This window comes from Epinephelus fuscoguttatus, linkage group LG7 (assembly GCF_011397635.1).
Source record: "Epinephelus fuscoguttatus linkage group LG7, E.fuscoguttatus.final_Chr_v1".
NCBI lineage: Eukaryota > Metazoa > Chordata > Actinopteri > Perciformes > Serranidae > Epinephelus > Epinephelus fuscoguttatus.
The window spans coordinates 37600044-37626772 of NC_064758.1; the positions used below are offsets into that span (position 1 = coordinate 37600044).

At 42.4% G+C, this 26729-nt stretch overlaps 1 protein-coding gene across 4 annotated transcripts in view; it reads left to right on the plus strand.

The window, feature by feature from the left end:
- Nucleotides 1–11400, plus strand: part of plxna2 (plexin A2) — a 278378-nt gene extending 266978 nt beyond the window's left edge. For all 4 annotated transcript variants that reach the window (XM_049580229.1, XM_049580226.1, XM_049580227.1 and 1 more), the window contains 2 exons: nucleotides 64–214; nucleotides 6065–11400. In XM_049580229.1, the coding sequence (XP_049436186.1) occupies nucleotides 64–214; nucleotides 6065–6160 (247 nt within the window). In that variant the 3' untranslated portion in view covers nucleotides 6161–11400. The remainder of the gene's footprint in view (nucleotides 1–63; nucleotides 215–6064) is intronic.
- The last annotated feature ends 15329 nt before the right edge of the window (nucleotides 11401–26729 follow it).

Consider the following 26729-nt stretch of genomic DNA (forward strand, 5'->3'; position numbering starts at 1 on the left):
GCTCAGCTGAGCTATAATGTTGTCTGGGTCTCTGCGAGTGATGCCTCTCGTCTGCTTCCTCAGGTACTACGCTGACATCAACCGGCTGCCAGCCATTAGTGACCAGGACATGAATGCCTATTTGGCAGAACAGGCCAGACTCCACTCCACAGAGTTTAACATGCTCAGCGCTCTCAATGAGATCTACTCTTACGTCAGCAAGTACAGTGAGGAGGTAAGTGCTACTTCCACACACACATGCACTCACACATGTACATCTAATATAAGCACAATTCTTTTTGATGCTTCCTGCAGGAATCACAAAGGTTCGTCCAATTCACAAGGGGCAGTTTTGCAGAAAAAAATCCTGAGCAGGCAGAAATGGCACAGGAGTATTTAAAAGAAGGTTAAAAGAAATGTGAATCATTATAGTGACTGCAGCTAATGCTTACCATTCACTAAAAGACTTTGAAAGACTTTTAAAAGACTAAAGTCTGACGCTCTCTCACATCTAAAGACAGTTTGAGTTTTTAGTCACACATTATAAGATTTTGTAAAGACTGGGGATCTCGCAGAGTTGATATTTGTAAGACTGCAACTAGATTCCTTTTGAGATTATTTCCCATCCTGCTCCCGATGGAAAATATGACTCCAAACTCCCTTTAAGAAATATTAACATATAAACATTTCCTTATCTGTCTGCAAAAATGCATCACTGTAGAAACAAAAGATGAGAGACATTTCATATCAAGAGTATTTTCGGTTAATTCACTAAGCCCCGCCCCTTTGTGATGGTCCGTCAGGCTGTCAGAGTAAGCATGGAGCCCACACTGTAACTAACTGCACTCCCTGAAGAAATATGATCATATTTTTGGAGAAATGAAAGAGTGATTCCAGAGAGAAGCAGACAGAGGGGTCTGCAGTCTGTGTTTGAAGGATATATCCAGGATGTCAAACTGACTCAGCAGCAACAACAGGTTAAAAAGACAAAGATAGTTAGAAGCTAAAGCCGAACTATAGGCTACAGATCACAGTGTAAAAGTGAACCACCACATCACTGCTGATCGCCACACAAGACAATGAATATAAAGGGAAACTTTGCTGATATTGAACCAGCTGTGTGGCATCGCAGTGTGTGCAGATGAACAGTGTTTGCTGCCAGCACCCAGACCTCTGCTGTCAGACGGGCTGGGAGCTCCAAACAACGTTCATCTGCACACACTGTGATGACACACAGCTGGTTGATTATCAGCAAAGTTTCCCTGCTTCCCTTCACTGGTTCCTGTACAGCAGGGTCGCTCTTTGTTTCACTGTTATAATCATTAAAAAGCAAAAGCAGCATGTGTATACATTCAGTAGGCTATATCTTCAGTAGCTAGCTAGCTAACCCTACACTTTTCAGGGTCTGATTTTGGTTTTGGAACAGAGAAGAAACATATATCTTTTTCCAACCTCTCCAGGTAACGAGTATCATTAATACATGACGTGCCCCAGGCACAACATTTAGCTCCAAATCCACAAAACCAGCCTGAAAATGAAGGAAATCTGAAACGACTGCATTAGAGCTGTGTTGTTGTCAGAGGCAGGACTTAGTGAAGGGCCCCAACACCATATTTTGCAAGAAGTATCCAAACTCGAAATGTTTGATAAATTTGTATGTATCATCTTAAAAGAAACAGATACTGTGAAAACAATCGGTCCACCCGTCACTGTTTCCAGGATTTTGTTTTGGCAGCTCTGCCACCTTTTATGCAGTAAAAGTTGACTCCTGCTTGTTGTCTGTCGGCAACATGTCGGCAACATTCTTGTTCTCTTTTTTCCCTCCATAGCATGGTGAACCTTTGTTTGCCGCCTGTCCTGTTGCAGAACACAGTATCTGTCTGCCCACCTACCATCTTCCACTCATCTGCTTAAGTGCTCTTAAAGGCTGGCAGCTACAGGCAGAGCGTTTCCTCCTCCTCATCGGGCCCCGATAGCAATCTATTATTAATCTGTAGCACTGTATGCAGGTGCAGCTCCCACTGCCGTCTCCCAAATCCATTTAAGTAGGCTGCAGCTCTGGCCCGGTTAGCCTGACACACGGCCCTTTGTGAGGCACTGAGTAAGAATGAAGAAGCGCTAATGCTAGGTGAGGTTTTTAACGCACTGCACTCTGAGAGGCAGCAGACACTGCAGGAGCGATGGCGCGACATGTGCGGAGTGTGCAAAATGAGTTTGCATGTGTCTCCGTGCATGTGTGCATCAGGCAGCAGCAACTGCAGAGGCAGCAAAGTGGGTGTGTGAGATTCATGGAGAGCAAAGGGGAAGCTGACTGGATAATGGGTAAAAAGAGAAGGAACGTACAGGAAGGTGGGGGAGGAGAGAGAAAATAAGAGATAGAAAGAGAGGGAAAGAGGGAGAGATACTGTAGTCCAACATAAAGGTCAGGCTAATGCTTCCCAGAGGAGGAGCTGACATTAGAAGCAGAATGTCTCCATAAATGCACTCTCTTTCTCTTTCCTCCCTGATCTTCCTCCCTCCCTTTTTACGCTTCCTGTGATCTGACAGTGTGTGTGTGTGTGTGTGTGTTGCTGTATGATTCTGCTCATGAGAGCCCTATATAACGGATAGTCCACTCTAACTCGGCACAGACGAAAAGGACAGAGCAGCACGCTGAGAGCTTGTAGACATTCACTTTCTACTCTCCAGATCAGACACTCCGCCTTGTTAAGCTCAGGTCTCACTAGACCTCAGGGCTTTGGGGAAGTCTACTGAAGACTCCGAGCTGACCCCACTAACCTTCGCCAGTTACGAACAGCTTGGGAACACCGAGGGCAAGGTAAACGTACATTAAAGCGCAGGGGCAAATTTGCGGCATGCCTTTTGTTCAATTTGCGCTCGCAATCTGCCTGCAATTAGTGGCTAATTTGCAGAGGCAGCAGCTCATTACACAATCAGCGCCTTGGACTGCCCTCCAGGTAAAATCAGCAAGTGAAGGAGCTCAGAATGGAGTTCAGAGGAGAATTTATCTGAGATCACCAAGCACAGGGAAGAAAACAATACGCTGCACAGAAGTACTCAGTTAATGAAGTAAACAGTCCAAAACATTTAATAAGAGCAGAGTTCAACTTCACCCGAGAAAAACTGTACACACTAATAATTTAAAAATAATTTATTTGTAGGAATTTATACTATCAGTGCAGCAGGAGTCAATAAATGAGACAGGTGAGTGTGGGGGGAAATAAAGTCAGAGGGAGCAGAATGGAGCAGCAGAAGCTCAAAGCAGGGCAGGTGGAGCACGGAGATGGTGCTGATATAAATGATGTTTCAGTAGAATACAGAGGGAAATGTCTTCATCAAATTTTATTAGCAACTAGAGTTACTGCCTCGTGATTGTATGCCTCCACAACCAGTCAAAATGCAGTTACAGTTCACATCCATGTCTGTCCAGATGCATGTAGACATGCAGTCAATTGACCCTTTGCTAAGTCCCGCCCCTGGATGCAGACTAGCCAATCATAACGTAGCATCGGGCCGGCTCAGACCAGGGTGCGACAACAACACAGCTGTGCTCCATTGTTTCAGATTTCCTTCATTTTCAGGCTGGTTTTGTGGATTTAGAGCTAAATGTTGTGCCTGGGGCACGTCGTGTATTAATGATACTCGTTACCTGGAGAGGTTGGAAAAAGATATACGATATACGTTTCTTCCCTGTTCCAAAACCAAAACCAAACCCTGAAAAGTGTTGGGTTAGCTAGCTAGCTACTGAAGATATAGCCTATGTGTCCCTGCCTTTGCTGAGTCTCTGACTGATTAATACAATGCATGAGTAAAGAAAAAAACTTTCCCTTTTAATTTTGTCATCTTTTCTGTTTTGTTTTTTTTTACATTGTGGGTGACAGTTTCCCCCTGCTTTAATATATTATTCATCTCTTACTTCAGAATATTTGAAACTACACATTGCATAAGAGTGGTCAATTAATATTTTGTTTGAATCCTGAATAATTGAGTGAAACGTTGCATTCCAGTCTGCTGTAGTTTGATGCAAAAATCAACCTGCAGTGGCAAACAGGCGCAAACCAGAAACCATATGTTAAATATGTTGACGTAAAAGCCACTGCATGTGGATACTGACATCCATATCAAAGGTGATGAAGACATGGCCCATATTGTAGTATTTTCTGCTGTTTTATGATCATATTAAAGGCCTTTGCCATGTGCAGTGCTGCCACTCTGACACAGATTCATCCTGACAAGGCAGACACCAGATGAGAGAATGGAGAGGAGAGCCTGTCTGAATTCCTTTTGAACCCGACTTGACAAATGCCAAATTTACAAGAAATGGGCTCAGAAGATAAAACGGGGAAAGGCTAATACACAAATATTTCTCCATGTTGTCAGAGACACAGACAGTGATGTAATTCTTTTCTTCATTCTTTCATGTGGTGTCCATATAGAAACCTAAGAGAACAGGCTGTACTGCAGCAAGAATCTGCTATTAAATCTAACGTATTATAATTAGGGATGTCAACAGTTTGTCATTAATCAGTTAACCATTGAGAATATTATTGACCCGTTACGCATGTTGCTCTATAGGTTAATTTTGCTACCCTTCAGTTTACTACTGTCCATCACCTGGATATGGTGGGAGACAGACAGCCAGTTAGCAGCGTGAACATGTGGAAACATAGCACCCTCTGGTCTCCACTGTTAAGCTAGCCCTGCGCTAAGCTAACACTGTGCGCCATTTAGGTTGCATGGGTGCTAGTTAGCTAGTCGCTCATTCAGTGATTACATTACATTGTGCCCACCCTCTGTTCTCCCCCCAGGTCACCTTAGTGAGTCCATTTTAAGCTGCAAACCTCCTTTAGCATTGTTAACTATGTTAGCACTGTTAGCGCCATTAGCAGCATCAGCACAGGGAGTTTGACGCTGCACCCCTGCGTGCACGTTCAACAGCTAGTGCTTCACACCCCGCAAGACTTATCTTCAATGCATTACCAGCCATCATGTATAACTTTACATTAATAAAGATATAATGTTTATTTTGATTCATTGATTCAACCTCCCACTGACATGGTAGGCTTTGTAATCTCAATAGGATGTTACAAAAATGTCACTGACCAATGATCTGTTACTATTTCATTCTTTGAGGGGCGAGTAGCAGACATCCCAGTTACCTCCACAGCCTCGTTCTACATTTATATGGTGTTGGAATAATCTGAAGCACCCACTGCCCACCCTCTGGTCTCCCCTGGTTAGCTAGTCTTGGCAGCTCTACACTGTGCACCATTTTGATCAGACCGGAGCTACTCAGCGGCCCCATTCATTTGGCAGTTACTGCTAGTATCACCGTCCCGACACAACATCGTTGTTGTGGAAACATTGCGCCCAGCCTCCGTTCTGTTTACTTTACTTTCATTGTTTACTACATTAGCACTGTTAGCGCTGTTCGCAGCATCAGCAGAGGTAGTGGTGCTAACATAGTTAACCATGTTTAAGAAGTTTGCGGCTCAAAATGAAGCCATATACAGGGTTATGGCAATCCTGAAAATGTCATGGGATTGTACAATCACATTTTCCAGACAGATGGCACGATAGTGGGTTCCTGTTTCGAACCCAGGGTGGGGAGCCCTTTTGTGTGGAGTTTGCATGTTCTCCCCGTGTCAGTGTGGGTTTCCTCCAGGTACTCCAGCTTCCTCCCACAGTCCAAAGACATGCAGATTAATTGATGACTGGTGTGAATGGTTGTCTGTGTCTGTGTTATTTGTTTGATAGTCTGGTGACCTGTCCAGGGTGTACCCCACCTCTCGCCCAGTGTGAGCTAGGATAGACTCCAGCCCCCCCGCAACCCCCAACAGGATAAGCGATTATAGAAATTGAGTGAATGAATGATTAGATGGTGCTTTGAAATGCGATGCTAAAGCACACTGAGTCAATGCAGAGAAGAGAAAAGAAAGGCCTCTTGTTTTCGCATCATTTTGTGTTTTCTCTTTGGCTATTTACTGGCTAAATTAACCGAAACTGACATCCCTAATGAGAACCAACAAGGATGCAGTGGTGTTTTTATGGCTGGTGTTTGACCACAGTTTTTCGCTCTGTACAGATCACAGCGGCCCTGGAGCAGGACGAACAGGCGAGGAAGCAGAGGTTGGCCTACAAGGTGGAGCAGCTCATCTCTGCCATGTCTCTCGAGAGCTGAGAGTGGCCGCAACTCAACGAGAGAGAGAACGAGAGAGACAGGACCACAGTCTCTTACAGGACCTCCTCGAAAAAAGGTCCAGCATTACTTACCTCTCATCGTGGGAGCTTCAACCACGAACCAGACCTGGGACCTCTCTGCATCCACAGCCGGACAGACATACAACTGCTTTAGTTTGTGATTCTCTCACCTCCTTCCATGATGGCGCCAGCTAAGGGCCCGCGGACTGCAACAGAGGCCCTGCAGCTGGAGCCGATAATGGCGTAAGGAAGGAACATCAGCAGAGGAGGCAACAACATGGCTTGTATTTATTTATTTTTTGTTTGTTTCTTTTTCTCAAAGGATATTTTCTCTCAGTTTGACAGGAAATTGTATGTCGCGTGGGGGAGGGGTGTGTGTGTGTGCGCGTGTGTGTGCATGAGTGTGTGTTTGTGTCGTACTGAGGAAGACTCCTGCAAAGTCCACGAGAGCGAATGGAGGAACAGATTTATTCTCCACTCAGTCAGAAACTCACATCTGAGTGTGAAATGGAGACAAAAAAAAAAAAAAGGCGAGAAGCAGAGAAGCAGCTCTCACGTTGGACAGCTGAGTTTGCATTCAGATTTCTCAGATTTTATTTTTGTACTTGTACATTTGAATATTATCAGTTGCAGTTGAAATATCCACCCAGGATCCCAGAAGTGTTGTTGTATAAAGACATAAAGAGCGTAACGCTTCATCAGGGCGGTGTGGTGGTGAAAGCAGGCCATGGTCCATGTCTTCTCTCACTCCTTCCCTCTTCGAACTGATGCTTCACACGACACGGACAAAACCTCTGCTCTTTATCCAATCAGAAGTGTACAGGAAAACATGAAACTCGTGCTCATCATCTAAGAGTCGACGGGACTCCGCTCGTGGTGGTCACAGTCCAGCCAGCATGCTTGCACCTAAACCTGAGGATGACGGAGATGATAGTGTATTTTAGGAGATGACCTTAAATCAGCATCAACCTGGTGTCCAAGGCTTTTTTTCAGCAGTTAGGTCATCTGTGTATGTACCGGTTGCCAATCAGTGTATGTGAATGTACAAATGTTTTTTAATTTGTTTGTTTGTATGTCTATTTGAGTTGTGCAAACAGAAAGGGGCTCAGTTGAACTGAGCTCCGTAGATATTTGCAGTAGCTCGTCAAGTGAACAACTCCATTTGTCCGTCCTGGCTCCAGCCCGTCCAACTGCTTCCCAAACATTATTTACTCAAAATCACTTTCTGCTAGAGGAGAGTGTGTATCGTCCGCACTGTGGCTGTCACGGCTGTGACTCAGCTGCTCACACGGCGCAGTACATGCAGCTAGCAGTTAATAGAGACCAGACGAGGGCAATTTGTCTCCGTAGGCTGAAACTCTCCGTTATATAACCACGGTTTGTATCTCTTTGGGAACTTGATTGACTTTATGTGTACTTTGCATGCATGCTATCACACATCTGAAGTGTTCTAAGGGTCCATCTTTGATTTTTATCAAGTGCCAATGAGTTGCCCTGGCTCTTGTTGGCTAGTTTTGATGTTAGCTGATGGGAGATCTTACCCAACCACCACCCATGTCCTCGCACAGACAATAAGAAGCTTAGCTCAGTGGGTTTCAGCCCAGCCGGCAGAAGAATATATGATGTTGTACGTTCCTGCAAACCACAAATACATTACAGTTGTATCAACATTCCTAAAGTGGCAAAGTATACTACATGACTTTGTCACTGAGAGGTGAAAGGGATGGTGGATTGCGTGACACAAAGGCGAGACTCACCTGCCAAGCTGTGTTTCCAGCGGCTTTTTAGCCACTCAGCTATGGATGTTTCTAGCAAACTGTCAGAATCCACTTTGGATCGTGTCACAAATTTTTTTTACAGACATGGACAACTTCTCCAGCCATGATTGTGCCACTACAACCGGGTTTTTAAAACCCAAATATGATCTTTTCCTAACTATAAACATGTGTTTTTTGCACCTAAACCCCACCACACGTTTACCACAGTGTTGTTGAAAGGTAAAGAAACATAAAGCGTCACTACTATCCGTTTCAAATATTGTAAATGTCACCTCAGACTTCCATGTGTCCTTTGCGTTGGCACAGATTCAGCCACTAGATGGCAGTAGAGGGCAAGGGCAAAAGATTTAGACAGCTACAAACATGTCGACGGTGGAGGAGGTCGTAATAATGTAGAGACAGAATTATTTCTACTTAATTACTGATTCGTTCTGCAATTTTTTAAATGTCTTCGTCGTCTCTTTCAGTGGGGGCATTGAACTACGCTACACCGCCCACCGATCTTCAGTGATACTGCTCCATTTCATCCGTATCATCCGATTAAATGAACGCAGAGTAGGGCTTCCTCTGTTTCCATGTATCTAACATTGAGCATCAGATCAGAGTTGTGGTTACCATGTTTACCCCTGCAACCTTGTTTCACCACCGGGTTGGCGTTACCAGTGGTAATTGCGAATGAACGGCGTTGCAGTTAGCTCCCATCTGGCCCAGGTGGTGCACATGGCAGAGCGGCCAAGTCTAACGTTAGCTAACCATTGGAGACTGGAGGATGGGCAGTGGGCGCTATGCTTCTGCATTCTAACGTAATTAGCTGATTGTTAGCAAACAGAAAATAAAATAAAAGGCAAGACATGTACATCCCATAACATTAAAAAGAACGACAACTCTAGGTCTGAAAGCACCCTGAGTCAATGGAGCGCCACATTTTTTCTTAAAAATTAGTGGTTCGTTACCAATTAATGGGTGTCGGACTGTCAGAAGGAAAATCAACGGAAACTAACATCCCTAATTGTAACCAGAAAGGAAACAGTTATGTCTATTTTACGACTGATATTTCAGCAGTTTCTTTTTCTTCTGTTCAGATCACAGCGCCCCGTCTAACACACAGATGTAATGTATCTGTGGTTTGCAGAAACGTACAATGCCAACATTTTTTCTGGCGCTTGGGTTGTGGGTTTAGTTTGACTAAGTGCCAAAAGATCCTGTTGTTTCCAATAGCTCATTAATGTGTCAAAAATCGGTTTATGCTTTACAGAGGGAGCAAAGCTCTCATTTTGGAGTGTAGAGCCGGTTAAAGTTGAAGCTCATGTAACTGGAACGGTGAGTTCTGAAACTCATGAAAGGTACGAAACATAAGCAGGAGGACAGAGATCTGGGAACGAGGGACAAAACATGAAAAACGCATAAAAAATAAGTATGTTTCATGTGACGTGGACGCGTCTCCTGACTGAAACCAAAAGTGAAAAGGCTGATGTAACCTTCCGACTTCCTAGCTGGATGACAACAAACTGTAGATTCCATCCTCTGGATCGGTAATTTCATTTTCTTCCGGGATATGTGTTTGCTTGTTGTTTACATCAAGTACTTGAAAATAGGTAGTATTAAAGGTTTGCACAGTATACTGCAGTTGTGTGTGTTGAGAGCATGACAAACACCAGTAGTGGGTGAAAGGTGCTTCTTCTCTCTGTGGCCTTAGATACCCACCTGCTCAGTGTTCCTGATCTTATTAGTCCTCGACTCGGGCACAGTCCTTTCAGCGCTCCGGAGCCCAATAGTTTTTCGGTGATACCCAGCACCGGCGCTCTGCTGAGAACTGTCTTAGCGAGATAAAGTAAAAAGGGAAGGTGAAGAGGGTACGGCCGGGCTCAGGCAGACATTGCCTCGCTCAGCACTTGGCTCGCCTGAGCTGTTTGAAGAGAAGTGTTGAGAAATGAGGAGAGAGGGAGAGGTAGAAAGAGAGAGAACCCCTTTAGCTCTAGTTTCCTGCTCCGGCTTTGAAGCTGCTCTTTGATCTGAGTCAGTTGTGCGCACAGTGTGATCAGGAGATGGAAAGAAAGAAAAAAAAAAAACATCAAACTAACAGGCAAGGAGAAATGTAGGATGAGGTGATGATTGACACGCTATTACTGTGTCCGGCCAGTGGGGGCAGAAGTGGGAAAATAAGTAGTTGTAATTTGTTCCCTCATCTGAAAAAGCACCTTCTCGCTCCCTGACCCCCGTCTAGGTACACAATGGCGCACATATACAGAACATACACGAAACATAAAGCTTCTTCCTTTTTGATTAAGGTGTCTTCCCAATCTCAGCAAATAGAAATGTATCCTCCTCATACCTCACATTGCTTGTATGGAGTAATGCTTTTTATCATTTTAACAGGACCTAAATGCCTTTTTTCCTTTTTGCAAGGGATGAAAAACAAATGTATGTTTATTAGAGTCTTTCCAACTCTCAGATGAGCTCCCCTGTATTCAGAAAATGTGACGAACGTAATCAGACGCACACAAATTGGTTGGCTTTGATTTTTCTCCTCTCATTTATATCAGGATGTTTCCTTTTTTGTCTGGCGTGATTTTTGCATGCATCTTAATTTAGTTCTGCCTGGTATTCCATATCGATCCACGCCGTCATTAGCCTAACTGCAATTTTCCCGAAAGCCCATCTGTACACGTCTTGCATCACAGCTGAATGCACCTTTTATTTTTTTCTTTGTGAAAGAGATTTTTTTTGTGTTTCCATGCTGTACACTCATTTCTGGGAACATTTTGATTCAGTTTGAACTGAAAAAAATAAAAGTTTGTTTACTCTTTCTGCAGCGCAGAATCCCATTTGACTGCCAGTTGTGTGAGAGATGGATAGATGCTCATGAACACAACCTCATTTCAGCTCCAGCTGATTGCTAATTGAAGATGCTTTGTGCACTTTTTTATGTTGCTCTCGGTGTAACGTGTTGCCGAAGAGATGGTGTTGTAGTTTTGACTGGCACGTGTCATTCCTTATACGAAACAAAGCATTTAATCAGCATTTTTTTTTTTTTTTTGGTTTGCTTTACGGCATCTTACAGACGAATCAAAATCCCGATCAGTGTATCAAGATATCACCGAGTATAAAATGAGTATCCTTCCATTTTAAACACATTGTAAACAAACCCTTTGTAGACACTGGAGTTCTGTAAAATAGTAATTACTGGCAATGATGATGATGACGATGATGATAATAATAATGGCTGTCTGTTCTTCTTGTTTTATAAAAGTGTTGTGAAAATTGTAAGAAACTTTAAAGTATTTAAAAAAAGGTTGTTCTCTTGGTTTTTTTATTTGCTTTGATTTTGTTATAATATATTATTGTGTACCTATTGTAAATATGAAGCACACCTATTTTGCAAGCCAAGGATTCACTTTGTACTGTTGTTATATATAAATAAACTTTGCTGGTTAAAAATTGCATAGAGCCGAAATCTGTCTTCATGTCTTTTTGTTGAGCGACCTACCAATTTGGACAAATATGGAAGAGGGGACCATAAACACCCTGACACATTGAAACTACAGTTCCCATAATGTCTTGGGGGATGTAAACAGGAGGCAAAATACAGCTCCTAACTTGTTAGTTTACAGTTACTGAAACAACAGACATTTCAATAGAACAACAAACATAAAACAGAATTAAAATGATGGGTTCTACAGTAATATTTTTATGGGTGCCAGCGTATATTGGTATCAAAGGGAATAAAAAGGCAGATTCAGTTGCAAATGAGGCTGCAATAAACAGTACACAGATTTGGTAGTTAGCTTCTGCAAAACAGACATCAAGAGCATCATTACTAACAGACCAAACAGTACACTATTCAAAACAGGTAAACATAACACAGGTCGATGTGATTACTGTGGGCAAGAACAAATAGAGCATGTTATAGCAAATTATTGTCAGAAATATGAAGGCATTTGTTTCAAAACCTCACAAAGATAAAAGCAGTTTGATCTAATTAGATATTCTACAAAAGAATTTAAGAAATTAGTGTTATTATTATTCCAGTCTCTTAGACTGTGTTAATTATCACGACTGAGAAGTTGTTTTTTTTTTAAATAATATTATATATAGGAGACATTCTCATCCTCACTCCATGCCATTTGGTGATAGAAGTAGTAGAAGAAGAAGGAGAAGAAGAAGCTGAAGCTAGCATAGCATGTTAGCATGTAGGCTACAGTTTTGTTTGCTTGTTTCTAGCTCACATTTGTTCATATTTCGACAGTGTGGCACTATTAAAAGTATGCCGAATTAGCTATTAGCAGTTCCTGTTAACAATGTACCCATGTATATTCAGACAACTATCGCGGAATTACTTGAATACCGAAGAAAACTTTAAAATGCTGTGTTTCTCATGCAAGATCTGGAGTCGTACGGACCGTCTTTTTTTCAACTATTTCTACGCAGATTTTCGGACGTTTAAACAACATGGACATCGGACATGGTGACATCTTCGGAAAGTGTAAGTCATGCTGAGTATGAGCATTCGTGTATTATGTCTGTGTGTGTACATTTGCCTGAGTTATGACTCGGAGAAGAAGTACAGTATAGTCGCAAATTGTAGAAATTGGGTTCTAATGTAGCTAATGCTAGCTTAAATGTCTCCATTCACTGGGTACCACTGCTGCTGTTGATGAGCAGGGGGTCAAACCACAGTAGTTAAATTCCTGTTGTGTTAGCATACAGAGGTGCATTGTCAGACAATGGGCCCCTGGGCACCTTACAGTTGTTTAGCCTCATTTTGTGTAGCTGTTCATGTATTTGTATCATAATGCATCTTGTTGTGGTTTTGTATCTCTGTGAAGATGTGTAGTGTCTTTTTGAAGTAATTTAGTGTAGGGGTGTAGGGGCCCTAAAATAATATCACAATGTTTGAGGGTATTTTTGCAATATCGATATATATAATTTGTTGGTTAGAAATGCAACAAAATAAGTGATCTAGTTTTACAGTTTGCTTCAAATATTCAGTAAAAACTAAACAAAAACAATATTAATATTTACCACAAATTAAACAATTAAACAGCTTCCAAATACAAAAAATGTCCCGTGGGATCTATATATATATATATATATATATATATATATATACATATATATATAAATCAACAGGTGATTTCCTTCTTTTAGTAAAATCCTAAGTGATTGAGTTATTGTTTTTCCACCTGGACCTTTATGCTCTGCCATTTCTCCTCTAATCATCACGCTGTAATCTGTGACACGCTGTTATGATACCACAACTATCACACATTCACATATATGGAGTTTTTGTCGAGCCATGAGCGTCACGTAGGTTTACATTACCAAAGGTTTATGACAAAATCACTTCACGACACCAACTCCCGTGTGCGCACGGTGAGAGAGGAGAGGGAAAGATGCTGTGCTGCTGCCAGAGGAGCCGCTGACTGAGTTCCCTCTGAGCGGTAAGTCACTAAAAGAGTCTGAGAAGTCCGGAGCTGTTCATAAAACATTCAGGACGCCAGTTTATTCCACACTACTGAGGCTGCTCCTCTTTTTGGAACCACTGCGGCGTCTGTAATAACTTCGCTTTTGTCCATGCTTGTTGCTGCCATTCGTAGCAGTATGATGTCAATATGTCAACAAGTTGAAATATCGCGAGTATCACGATATGAATTTTTGATGTGATATTAAGAATTATACCGTAGTATCGTGAACAAGATGGTTGTGTCGCTCTGCAGTTCCTTTGGATCTCTTTATAGTTATTTTGAATCACTTTTCAGTCATTTTTAATTTCAGTTGCATTTTGCAGGCGAGGGCCAGGGGCCTCCTGACACTTTGGGCTCCTGGGCCTGTGCTGGCAGGCCTGTTCAGTAGTCCCCTCATGCCTGCATACACCTGTCCCTTTTATCCCTGGCAGTACATTTGCCTCACGTCCCTCCCTCCCCCACTATTTTTGGAAACCTCTATCCTAAGGTGATGCCAATTGTGGCCTCAGTCAGGCACATCCCCAAACTCACAGGCGCCAGGGAGACACAGGCCATCCCTCTCCCATCCCCTGTAGCTCTGGCTTCATCCTCAGATCCTGCATTTCCCACTCACTTCCTGGCTGGCGGCTAACAGAATAACCCATTGCCGTAACGTGCTGAATTGTGGTCGTTTGTCTTCATGCAAGTCTGTTAGCTCGGACTGGACTCAGCTTTTCTGCGCCACCGCAGGGCTCTGCAATCACATTAGGTTGCTAATGGAAGTGTGGGTCAGTGTGTTTAGCTGGAATGAAATGGCCCTGAGGTCAGTGATTCCGCAGAGGATGATTGTGGATGACCACTGACGCACAAGCTCATACGTTAGTCCCCTTTCTGGATGCACCTGTCTTTTATTGGCGAGGAAGCGGCAGGATGTAGTCGATGAGTGGGCAGAGAGAGAAGCAGGAAGGAGGTTCAGGTGCATGTGAAAGCGTTAAGTGAAGTCCATGAGCAGAACACTGTGTCTCTGCTGTATCCCGTAATAGCCATCACATTGTCATTGTGATTGTTTTCATCATCCACACTGTGAGAAAATAAATTCTGGCAACCACAGGGCTACCGTCACTTTGCACCACATGAATACCCAACAGTGTCATACCTGTGGCAAAAGCAGATTAAACTGATTATGTAGAGACAGACGGAGGAAGGATCATTTATCCATTCTGTATCACATTAATGAAAAAGTGCAGTTTGACACAGTTTACTGAGGTGAAGTATAATTGACGCTTCTCAGCTTCCTGTTGCAGCCAGTTTATCAAGCAATATGTATTCTATATCTTGAGTCCCTCGGCCACCCCTGCTCCCGTATTTCCTCTAGGGAAGGTCTAATCCCCGCTGCTTCTAATCCTGTACTGCTGAGACCAATTCAAATCCACGCGGGACTTAACGCCCTGTAATGCCTTTACAAGTAGTTGCATAAAGCTGACATCCCATTCGTTCTGGGTAGGATTCTCAGCTTGGATTACAAGGCAAATTCTGAAATAATTACGGTAATGTGAGTTGGCAAAAGAGGATGCCAGGGGTGATTTCAGCCCCATTTTGAAGAATGGTCGGGTATTAATTTCTCAATGAAACAAACCCTGACACCTTGTTGGACCGCAGTGCTGCTCAGTCTAATCCTGATCGTTGTTAAATGTCTTTGTTCTCCCTTCGCCACTGTTTGAGATCATCTTAAAGTAAAGTGAGGCAAACCACTGCATCAAGGATTTGTAGCTCTCACATGTCATTCTGTAGGCCAGTCATAGTATATGAGCTGAGTGTTTTATCCGAAGGTGGTGGGGATGGTGGATGGGGTGACATCCAGGTGTGATGCCTGGCAAGCTGCAGACCACTATTGAGGATCAATATACAACAAAACTGTTTTTTTAGTGAGTCATCGCTGTGTCTTCCAGCAGCTTTTTACCCCCCAAACATCAGTGCTTTTTAGCGACTCATTGCTGTTTTTCCACCGTGAATAGTGTCATGAAAAGGGGTTGTTTTTTCATGGAGACATTGCTGCGCTTCCTGCCAGATAGTGCCATTTAAAGAGATTGTGTTTGTACAAAGACATCGCTGCATCTTTCAGCTGCTGTGTAGTCACCAAAATGGGGTATCTTAAGCCCAAACATGTTCTCATCCGTGGCTTTTGTGCCTAAACCCAACCATACGTTAACCACAGCATTAGGGGTCGCCCTGGCCGATTATCGAGGCCGATAATATCAATTTTTACCGTTATCGGTATTGGTGATTTTTTTCTGCTGATATGTTGTTTTCCTTAGCTGCGCTGTTTTGCCCCTGGCGTGCTTCTCACTGCCTGCACGTACCACTCTAGGCTCTTAAAAGTAAACTCAAGACCTACCATTTTAGCCAGGCTTTTAATTGAGCTCTCCTTTATTTTATTTATTTTTTAATTGTTTTTCATTTTATTTTCTAAATGTTGTATTTGTGATTACCGTGTATTTATTTATTGTTATAAATCTGTTTTTATATAGCTGGCATATTCTTCAGCTTCGTTACTTATTTATTTTTAACTTATTTATTTTCCTATTTAATGAAAGATGTAAAATTACGTTCTTTATTCTGAGTCTTTATCCTGCCTCTGGTGTTTCCTTAATTCTGTGTCAGCTATGATTTTTACGGCAGACATATATATTGGTTGTCAATATCAGTTATCGGTATCTCTGTTTGATAATAATCGGTATCGACATCGGCTCTGAAAAAACCATATCGGTTGATCCCTACACAGCATTGCTGAAATGTAGAATCTTAACGTATCCACTTCATAATAACTAGACATAATGTATCTGCAGTTTGCAAAAAATGAACAATGGCAGCATTTATTTTGGATATTGGGTTGTGTCGTCATGTATTTTATGTCGTGTATACCGCATATTGTGGTTTTGGGTGACTTGTACTTCTAGAGCAGAAAAGCACTCATACCATAGGTTAGATTTATGGGTGACAAATACAGGTGTCCTTGAGCAAACACCCCAAGTTGCCTCTGATGAGTGCATGAAAAATGTTGGGCATTGTGAGGTGCTTCACACCCCACTCCATATCTGCACCCCGTATTTCATTTAGATCTATATGAGCAAGTCACAGGTTGTATATTCTGTTCAGAGTCAGCTGTAGCCCTATTTGCAAGGATAGGTTTAGCGATAGTCTATGTGTTTTTTTAGAACAAGAAGAAATACTTTATTAATCCCCGAGGGGAAATTTAGTTTTTTATCACATTAAATGGAGAGGTGTCAGTGCGAGGGGCTGCCCATGGACAGGCTCCCCGAGCAGTTGGAGGTTTTGTGCCTTACTCAAGGGCACCTCGGCAGCTACCAGTCCACTCTCCATATTTGGTCTGGAACAGGGATTTGAACCAGCTTCCTAACCCTATGGACTGAGCTACTGCTGCTCTAGTATATTGTCAGCAAATCCAATGAAAAGATCAAAACCAACAGTGTATCAGTCTCTCAATACTTTCCTGTATAAATCTGTTAAAAGTAGGTTTATTGATATATATATTTTAATTTTTAAAAAGCCTAAATAGTATTCTGAAACAGCTCAGCAGTGTAGTTTTTTGCAAGCATTACTCAGACAGGAGTAAATAGTGCATTTGTGGAAGGCTATTGTCTGCCAGAGATGGGTAACAACATGGTGTATTTACTGTAGGATCGACTCAAAATGGTGGTGGTCGTGTTCATTATAATGAAGAAACATGTTACCCAGTGCAACAACGTGGCTCTTTGATGTGTTTGAATAGTTAATTGGACAGCAATGGGGTCTATGGCACAGAGGAATAAGCTATATCAGTCTTTAGATACACAGACAACATATATTAGTATAATCAGCTCAGTCTTTCATAGTGTTTGTTGACAACAAAAAAATATATAAGCCCAATTTTATCTGACTTATCCTTTAACAATATTTGACTTTGACATTTCATGATTCTGCAGTAGTAGTATTATCACAAAGCATGCCTCAGAGAGCTGTGCATATGAAAGCAGCAGTGAGCAACGTTAAAAAATGTGTAGATGGATAGACAGAGATAGTACGGGTGGATAAAATCAATACAGCATAGTATCGTGATATTTTTGTGTGGCAATATCATATCATCACACAGTGCCAAGTATCTGGTTTTTTTTAAGTTATTAATATGACAAATACAAATTTAACTTAAGGTAAAGAAACAGATGTTGACAAAGTCTTCATGTGGGGACATAAAAATTAAAATCGCACAACATTGTATTATGGCTTGAGTATCGTGATAATATCGTGGATCTTCTGGTGATTACCACCATAGATAGATAGATAGATAGATTTGACAAGATTTTAAACATACATGACAGGCTAATCACAATGACACACTCCATTTGCTTATTTCCACTGTGCACCTTTATTGCAGTAACTACACCAAATTCATAATGGAGCAAACATCGCAAACCTCGTGCAAAACGCAGCACATGAATGTGGGATTGTGGATATAACAATTTCAATTCCATTTCAATTTCAGTTTTATTTATAAAGCCCAATATCACAAATCACAATTTTCCTCAGAGGGCTTTACAGCATACGACATCCCTCCCATTCAGTTAGCGGGATACCTCCATGTCAAGTGTTTCTCTCACACGCTTAATCTGGTCTCGCAGAGGGCGCTAAATCTGCCAGCGGTTCAGTTTGTCAGGTGTATGCAGCATTTCTGACAGGTTTTATGACGGTGTTGGTCAGTCTGTCTGCTTTGTGTCACATTTAGCTGCAGTAAAAATGGTTAAAGTCAGATGAACAGACTGAAAACTTTATTTTATGAGGTAAAATTGGTGTTGGTTGGTGTTGTTGATAATTTGCAGTTGGAATATAAGGTAATAAATTGCAATATATTGATATTGTAATATATTTTTTATCGCAATAACATTTAATATGCAATAATATTGTATCGTTACCTAAGTATCGTGATTATATCGAATCGTGGGTGCTCTGGTGTTTCCGATCCCTATCATTCATGAGAAATAAGTAATTTGAGGTGTTTAAATTGCACTGATTAGAGGTGATGGAGGAAATGAGTGACGGGGAATGAGAGGAAGAGTTGGGCGATACAATCCGACACGCATGACCGTATGAGCAGGAGAAAGTGAAAGGAAACAGAGATGCAAAAAAAGCCCACTTTTGACAGAGACCACATGAGAGGCAGCACCGAGGCTGAGCAGAACACAGGAGACGAGATGTGGGTGGTGGTGCAAGTTGGTCGGAGGGAAATTGCGAACGAATGTGAATCCAGGTGTCATAAACTCTCAGCACAGGCTCTATTTATAGTCTGGCTCCCCGCAGTTGGAGCTGTCATTCTCAGTGTGCTGTGCAGCCTGTCTCGCCTGCCGCCCGCTAGCCTCTCTCTCATTAGAACTCCACAGCACAACACACGCCGGTCACGTCAGTGGGTGCGCTGCATAATTCACAGGTCAGAGACTCATTCAGCAGCATGTGTTCACACCCAGCCTCTCACACACACACACACACACACACACACACACACACACAGACACAGACACACACACACTCAGGTGCAAGTCACACATACAAGAAATAATATGATGTTCGACAACAGCACACACATGAACAAACAGGTGTGTAATGAGCAGGAGGACATCTTGGAATCATGCAAACATACGTGTTCAGATGAAAAAGGAAACATCGCAGCTATTAATTAACTGATTCACTCATGCATGTGTGCTTAGAAAGTTTCGCTCTGCCATTTGCTGACAACTAGCCCTTCCACTTTCCTGAGCGCCGTGACTGTTGCTATCAGCAGGCGAGGCTGACGATCAGTGTCTTTCTCTGGACGCGACATGTCCCTGCTCCCTGAGATGGTAATGAGGCTCTCCCAGCGGACCCACTGACAGCCTCCTGTTGTGTGGCCTCATCTCTTTTAGCACCGCGCAGCAAAAACAAAGAGGTGGGAGGATGGCGTCCATTCGACCCAGTGCCCCGGGTCCACCCAGACCAACTGTGCTTCCAAAAAGTGCAGGCGTAAGGTTTTTCTTAGCTATGCAAATGCAGAGGGACATTAAAATACACAAGTGCACCCTGGAACAGAGTTGTGTTATGAATACGAAGTCGCAGAACACACATAATTAGATTTTGTGTGTGTGTGTGTGTGTGTGTGTGTGTTGGGGTGGGTGCACCCTGTGTACACACACACACACACACACACACACACACACACACACACACACACACAGTGACACAAACTCAACTATCCTGCTGCTTTCAGGCACAGGGTGCAGGTGAGAAACGCCTGCCAAATTTCCCTAGCTGGAGCACTCGTTTGCATATGCAGATGTTAATTACCACTGGAGCTTGTATGGGCCAATCAGCATGCTGCTGGAACAGCTTGTGCATCTCTCTCTCCCCCCACAGGTCGCCGTTTCCACAGTTACTCCCCTGGCTGATAATAAAGATAATCACCTCCGATTTCCTTCATGGCTCATTTTCTCCTGCTCGCTTCTGAAAGGCCAGAGCGCCGCTGTCTGATTTTCCACGCTGAGCTCTTATCAGCGCGCCAGGGCCAAGGACTGGGGCGGGGGCCAAGTCGACGCACCACCTGCCACACACTCACCAGAGGGGACAGATTCGTTCAGTCAGGGTCTCCGATACGGAGGGGTAATGAGTGCGAGATCATCCATCCGGTATGGTGTAATTGTGGTTGGAATAAAGTCCTGGATGAGAGCGGGGTCAGATCAGATGAGATCAGGTGATGGTTGTTATCACACAGACTGACAGGGTTGAGCCCGGCATGTTCAGCAAGAATGAAAGTAGGTTTTCAAAAACCTTGAAATTAAGACTTGGTCCACTAAATCAGTAGATTATAGCCATCAGATATTTTCAGAGAAGGTTATTATGAGCTAGGGATGTCAGCTGTTAACCGTTAATCAGTTAGTTACGCGTGTCTGTCTATAGACTTAATTTTGCTGCCCTTCAGTTTACTGCACAGCACACTGACTCCAGCCTAGTGAGAGCTAACACTAGCTAGCGTCGCTGCTTATTCAGTGATTACTACTCGTCACACCGTCCTGACCCAACAGCTTTTGGTCTCCCCTGAGGACGCCCTGGTGAGTAAGCAACCCAGTTTTGAATTGCAAATCCCCTTTAGCATTGTTAATACTGTTAGCTCAATTAGTGCTGTTAGCAGTGTTAGCATGGCCGGTGGTGCTAACATGGTTAACAATAATAAAGGGGTTTGGGGGCTTAAATTGAAGCTGCTTGCGTACCTAAGCAACTTGGGGAAGACTATGGTGGCCACCATGTTTCCGCAGCAGTGTCGTCCCATGTTACTCGTGGTAATCACCAGCAAGCTAGCTAGCTCCCACCTGACCGAGAGTGTACACGGCAGAGCGGCCAAGGCTAACGTAAGCTAACCAGTGGAGTCCTGAGGATGGACATTGGACATTATGTTTCTACTAGTGAATGCGGCTAGCTGTCTGTCTGTCTGCAAAGCTAGGGAGAAAATTTTACAGAATATAAAATAAAAGGCAAGACATTTACAACAGCAAACATTAAAATTTCACCACCTCTAAACAGACATCGCTTTGAAATGTGTTAAAGCTAAAGCTCACTGAGTTAATGAAGCGCCAGACTAAAACAGCGCTAAAGGGGTTTTGCGGCTCAAATTGAAGCCATTTGCGTTCCTGGGCTACCAGGGGGGAGATTGAATGGTGGCCACCATGTTTCCGCACCACTAACTAGCTCAGCCAACCAAGGCTAATGTTAGCTAACCAGTGGCATCCGGAGGATGGACAATGGGCAATATGTTTCCACATGTGTGAATGGTATCGTAACGTATTGTATCGTATGGCAAAACCAGAGAGAAAATGTTTACATAAAATAAAATAAAATAAAGTAAAAGGAAGACATTTACAACACAAAACATTAAAATTTCACCACCTCTAAATAGACATTGCTTTGAAATGTGGTGCTAAAGCTGACTGAGGCACTAGCTATGTTTCCATCCAAAAGTGATTTGAATCATTGGGAAATGCGCATTAAAAGAAATACGAATCCTGTGTGTTTCCATTAAATGTACAGACTTTGGTGAAAACTACGAACTCGCGCGAGTTTTCCGCAGAACTGGAAACAAAACAAGTCTCGCATTCTTCTTCTTCTACGTTTTCTGGCGGTTGGCAACCAGCTTGTAAATGCATTACCTCCTTCCCGACCCGGAGTGTGGATATCACCATGGAGAGAGGTGCGCTACGTCAGACTTAATTCGAACATAACTGTTTCCATCCCCCGTTTTGCAAATCAACATTTTTTCGAATCAACCAAAACCCGGCTAAAGCAAGCGTATTTTAGTTTGTGCGAATCAGGGGATTTTAATTCGAATTTTGGCGTTTCCATCATCATTTTCTGATGCGATACTTCTAGATGCGCATCTAAACAGGCTGATGGAAACATGGCTACTGAGATGCTGGACTGAAAGGACAGGCCTCTTGTATTTCTTGTCATTGTCATTTTTATTTTTAAATTGACCAATTAGGTACCGGTTAATGGGAATCACGCCTGTCCTGAGCACTTCAGGGTAGTTTAAATATCTAATCTGGATGTTTAACATTGACTCCTGTGATTTATATTTGTCATTACCAAGCAATGTGTTTAAATTTTTTCACCTCTTATAACATAATTTGTTGTCATTTAACATGTTGCTCACTGTATATCCAGTTGATACCTCTTAAAGCAGCCCATCTGTTATGGGTCCACACAATAGATCCAATTCCCTCTCTCCTTGCCACCCCCCCTTCTTTCTGTTTCCCTCCTCTTGCTCCCTTGAATCCATTGTCCAGATAGAAACGTGCCTGGGATTGCAAGGGCTCGCTTTCGGCACACTTCTTTGAGAATTATTTAAGGCTTAGGAGTTTCTGTGAAATGAATATTTGATGTGGAGGACCTGAGCGTCTCCCGACGAGCCCAGAGCAACACTTCAGAGAACGACTGGGGTGAGGTGTATAGCTCCGTGCTTCAAAACACACACACATACACCTCATTCGCTCATCACCATATCCAAAAAAACACTCTAGACATTTTATGGCGGGTTATTGAATGAAAAGGTCTGCACCGTAAAGTCTGGAGGCTATCTGATCTGATCTGATCTTGGATGAATGTTGTCTCAGACTTTTCTTTTATTTGCCATCTTCCTTTACCCAGTGGCTTCGATCAGCTTTCTTCAAGGTCCCTCACAATAACATGGGTGTTTTTTCTTTTCTTTCTGGCTTGCACTATTCTTACATCTTCCTCTGGCACCCATCTTTACCTCAAGTTATTACATGCTGACAGGTTCATGGCATGGCATTAGTGAACTCCATATGTTTTCTATGGCAACAACTGGGGAGATGTAACACAGGAGGATATCTTCAGTTTTCACTGTTGCCACAAGAGAGCAGAGTTGAGTCATTCAGAAATCTCCCTCCCCTTTGTGACAGGCATGAAATGCTTTTTAAAAGCCTGGTCCTGTAGTGCCATCTCATGGTTTGTGGTGTGAAATAGCTTTGTGGTCATATTTCCTTGTAAAATGAAGCAAACCACTCAAAGAAACAGACAGAAAACCAGTTAAATTAGGAGCTCGCCATTGTTATTTTCATGCAAACACCTGCATTTAACACTTCAGTTAGAGTCATTTAAAAACAAGTATAATCTTTCATATTGTGGTAAAATGAATTTGTAATAAAATCTGTTTCAGCAAAGCTATATTTGAACTTTATGTAGATTTTAATGGGGCCCCTAGAGACTATAATATCTGTCAATATAACCGGCTGGAATCACCATGCTTTATACCGAAAGACCACTGTTAACTGCCGACAGTTTGACTTATGTGGAAGTACTTCAGAGATGAATCGAACAGATACACGTAATGAGAGCCATCTGGGCAGCCGGCGCTCTAATGAATTAATCCTGCAGACCTTATCTAGCCATGTGCTGCCAGAACACACACAGTTTATTATGTACTTACAGGATGCCAGTACTATGGTAGGGTGCTCTCGTCTGGTGCAAATGGCAGCATTTCATTTTCGGTGGTCCTTCTTGGTTGTGAGGTTCTGGAAAGTTAACCATTTTCAAAAACAGGATTTTAATTAGACATCAGAATGAGGAGTGTTTTTGAAAAAGTGCTGATGAAAGTGATATGGTGGAATTCTTTCATTTCTCATCCTTGTACTTCTCTGTCTTTTGTGGCAAATGAAAATCAGAGTAGTTATATAACTCGGACGTTAAGGACGAGTAAATCATTGCTCAACACAACTGCAAAAACTGGAATTACAAATCAAAAATATGAGGCGGTGAAATATGAGTCGTGAAATGCCATTTGAAGTACTTAACGCGCGGGTGTCACTCTCTGCAAGTGCTTTCTTCTGCATCAATATGCATAGAGCCATGATAGATACACCCCTAGGAAAAAAAAAATCTGGATCAGGGATTTAAAGCTCCTGGGGTTATGACTGAGAATCTCCGAGACCCAAAGCGCTCCCAACCTTCACAACCCCTCTCAACCTTGAGCATAAATCACTTCAAGATGTCTACCAAGCCACCCAATCAGAGCCAATTAGGGCTAGTTACAGGCCTGTAGAGTTTGCCCTTTTCAAAAAAACACGGGAAAGGACATGAGGAAGCTGGGGATGAAGAGGAGACTCAAAGGGAGACACAGAAAGGGGGGGTGTGTGTGTGAGGATATTGAGTTTTGCTCTTAACATCTTCTCCTCCCAGCTGGGGTTTTCCAAAAAGTGTTGGAATTGTTGCTATGTTGAATAACTTTCCATGCTGTGTGATATGTAGCCGATCATACGTGTCCAAGACTGAGCATGCATGATCATGCGCTCATGAAACTGTACGTGCGTGATGTGTGCGTTGGGCTGGGCCAGCTGGGACCATGGGATTGATTTTATGAACAATAGGAGTAGGCTCCCTCCAGAGGGGAGTGCTAAAGAAGAACATCTGTATGGGATCAAGGCAATGGAGAGAATGGAAGAGAGTTGAAGGTGGGAGGCGACGGGAAGGGAGGACTTCTGGCGTCAGAGTCTGTGTTTTGGAAAGTACAACGCAGACCTCTCAATCAATAAAGCAATCGGGTCGTGCATATCTGAAGTAAACGAATAAGAGCTGGAAAGTTTCCCCGGCTCTACACGAGATTAACAAAACCGTGTATCATGTATTATTGTTCCTGCAGGACATATTCAGCAGTATTGTGTGTGTAAATTGTGTTTACACAGAAACATTCTTTGGGTTTCCCAGAACATGATGTAATAACAAAAGGGGTTGAGGCTCTGTTGTATTAACTGTTTGCTTCTGTCTCCTCTGGCGGTCTGTTTTCCTCAATAGGACCTGTCAGTGGTGTCCTGGAAGTTGTCATAGTGGTTTTAGGTTTCACCACTTCTTCCTCTTCTTCTTCTGCTTCTTCTTTGTCTTTGTCTTTGCTGAAATAGAATCAATTAACAGAGAGATGAAGCCCCTCTCCTTCCAGTGGACTACCATGGGACCTTATTTTGGAAAAAAAATGTACAGTAGTCAATGGCAAAAGACAAGAAATCTCATTTGAATTGTGCCATGAATTAACATATGATTTCTGCCCGTTTAAAAGATAATTTTGCAAGTCAAGAAGGTTGCAGTCTGTCTTTAAACTGTTGAAGTATAAAGGCCTGGACACACTGACAGTTAGCCGTCAGTGACGTATATCAATGACAGATATATATCTGTCGCCACATCGTTGCTCCTTGATGGCCCCTGTTGGTCCCTGATTCAGCATGTTGTCAATGAATGAAGTCATTCTTATTCGTAGTCCAGCGTAGCGCAGGAGAAGAGAAACAGAAGTGAGGGAAGTAAACAAACGGCTAAAGTCAGGAGGTAGTATGATCATGATTTTCTATGGCATATATGGCACTCAACTTTCTGAGGGTCACGGTTGTAAATTTTGAAACTTTGCCAGAAGCTTGACTTTTTTTTTTTTTTTTTTGGAATCATGCTAGCGCATCTGTGAGCTTGTCACATGTGGTCAAACTGACGTAGCCACAAAACTAGGCCTGTCACTAATGAATGTTGATGCATAATGAATTATGTTGGAATACTGTTTAGTAGGTCATGGCCGACACAGGATTTTTGGTATAATGTTATAGAAAAATAGGGCATTCGAATACTGATTTGGATATGGATTACCATGGCAGCAATCGAAGCTTTGAAGCTTTGAAGCGTTCAGGTCAGGTCATTTTCACTGTTGACTACTGTACCCATTTCTTTATAGTAGGGGTGTAACGGTACACAAAAATCTCGGTTCGGTACGTACCTCGGTACACAAGTCACAGTTCGGTTTTTTTCGGTACAGTAATGAAAAAAATAGACAACTATTAAATATCTTTTACTTATTGGTAACCTTATTAAAACATACCACCACAGCAGTTAACTCTTTTTACACAATTTTTGAATGAAACAAATATATATAAAATCCTGCTTTTTCACATTGTTTGAATTTAACACATTTTTTTAATGAAAAATATAAATATACATTTCTGCTTTAACAGTTTTACTCAATTAAAATAAAAAGTATAGTGCAGCTGGTCAGCTTTAAAGCCTGCTCAGATTCAGTTTTACTAGGAACTTACTTAGCTTTCCCATTTTGTTAAAGTGCAGTAAACAAAACATGCTTATATCTAAAGTGCAGCTTAAACAATTTTACTCAACTCCAGATTGCTTTTTCTAGTCGTGCCGGTTAACGTTCAAACTTGGATGGTGTTGCTTTAGATGCGTTAGCATGTTAGACGTGTTTCCAAGTACATACCCGACCGCTGTTCTGCAGTGTCGGCAAACTGCTTTTGTCTTGTCCACTTGTTTATTTCCATCTTCGTATTTTACCCTGAAACCAAAGTGTTCCCAAACGGAGGATTTAAGGTTTGCGGGTGGGTCTTCAGGTTCGTCAGGCTCACTTGCCATGTTGTCAAAATGGGAGAATGCGCTGCACAAAGTGAAAGTGGAGATTTACAGGACTCGGTCCGTCACTCAATTATGTCCGTCGGGGAACTAGATATTTTAAATGGTTCGGCTCACAAAAACGAAATTAAAATAAAACAAAATAAAATAAAATAATATCCTGCACCCAATAATTCGGTACAGGGTCGTGCCGAACCGAAAGTCACGTACCGAACAGTTCGACACAAATACATGTACCGTTACGGCCCTACTTTATAGGTCAACGTGGAAGTTAGCATAGCCCTGGGTCCCTCCTCAAAAAGAATATCTGATTTTTTTTTCCATTGGATTTTGGATTATTGTGTAA